Raw genomic sequence first — 817 nt, forward strand, 5'->3', positions numbered from 1 at the left:
GGGTTACCGTGGGTGTTTAGCCCCCCAGCCGCTAATGGGGAACAGATGCAAGGGCGCTTTGTGCTGGCGCAGGCCTGGAGGCGCAGGAGCGGGGACATCGCTTCCTGCACCTGTGGCACTGCCTCCCTGTCCCCAGAGAACACTCGCAGGCCCCTCTGCCGGCTGAGGCAAGAGAGAGAAGGCAGCTCCCAGCCCGCCTTCCCAGCTTGGCTGGGCCCTTCGCCCCTCAGGAGCGGTCCAACACTCGCAGGCCCCTCTGCCGGCTGAGGCAAGAGAGAGAAGGCAGCTCCCAGCCCGCCTTCCCAGCTTGGCTGGGCCCTTCGCCCCTCAGGAGCGGTCCAGAAACTGGGCTGGGGTGTATTCCAAAAAAATAATTTATCAGGTCGATATTTCACTTACATAAATATTCATCTCTATGGCTATGTACAAAGGCAGCAGGAGCCTGGCAGGCAGCGGGGCTCTTGCTCAGAGACACTTCCACTGAAATGCTGGCCAAAGCCAGGCTCCCTGAGCGACGCCATGAGCATCCTGGGCGGTGCCTGCCCTGGAGATGCTCTGGCTCCTGCTGCCCTGCAACGCCAGGCAGGTCTCAGCCATGACCGAAGGCTTGGTGCCAAAATAGAGCCCAGAGAGAGGAGCACCCTGCCCCGGCGCTGCAGCTCCGCACCCTGCCCACCCACCGCTCGTTCTGGGCAAAGCAGGGGACCTGCGGGAACCCAGACCCACTCCTCGTGATAGTGGAGGCAGCCTCGGCATCACCCTTCCCTGCCCGCCATTAAGTCCTCACGCTGGGGTAGGAGAAGAGGCAGGGAGCCAG

The 817-nt window shown here is 62.8% G+C and overlaps 2 protein-coding genes across 2 annotated transcripts in view; both read right to left on the reverse strand.

Moving 5' to 3' along the window:
* NSD1 (nuclear receptor binding SET domain protein 1) overlaps positions 1–597 on the reverse strand; it is a 65,453-nt gene extending 64,856 nt beyond the window's left edge. Inside the window, exon 1 of the mRNA XM_010002097.1 lies at positions 544–597. Coding sequence (XP_010000399.1) covers positions 544–597 — 54 coding nt within the window. The remainder of the gene's footprint in view (positions 1–543) is intronic.
* Positions 598–783: 186 nt separating this feature from the next.
* FGFR4 (fibroblast growth factor receptor 4) overlaps positions 784–817 on the reverse strand; it is a gene marked incomplete at its 5' end in the record, with an annotated part of 5,429 nt that continues 5,395 nt past the window's right edge. Inside the window, one exon of the mRNA XM_010002098.1 lies at positions 784–788. Within this exon, the coding sequence (XP_010000400.1) occupies positions 784–788 (5 nt within the window). The remainder of the gene's footprint in view (positions 789–817) is intronic.

This window comes from Chaetura pelagica, unplaced genomic scaffold (genome assembly GCF_000747805.2).
Source record: "Chaetura pelagica isolate M959 unplaced genomic scaffold, ChaPel_1.0 scaffold356, whole genome shotgun sequence".
NCBI classification, from domain to species: Eukaryota; Metazoa; Chordata; class Aves; order Apodiformes; family Apodidae; genus Chaetura; species Chaetura pelagica.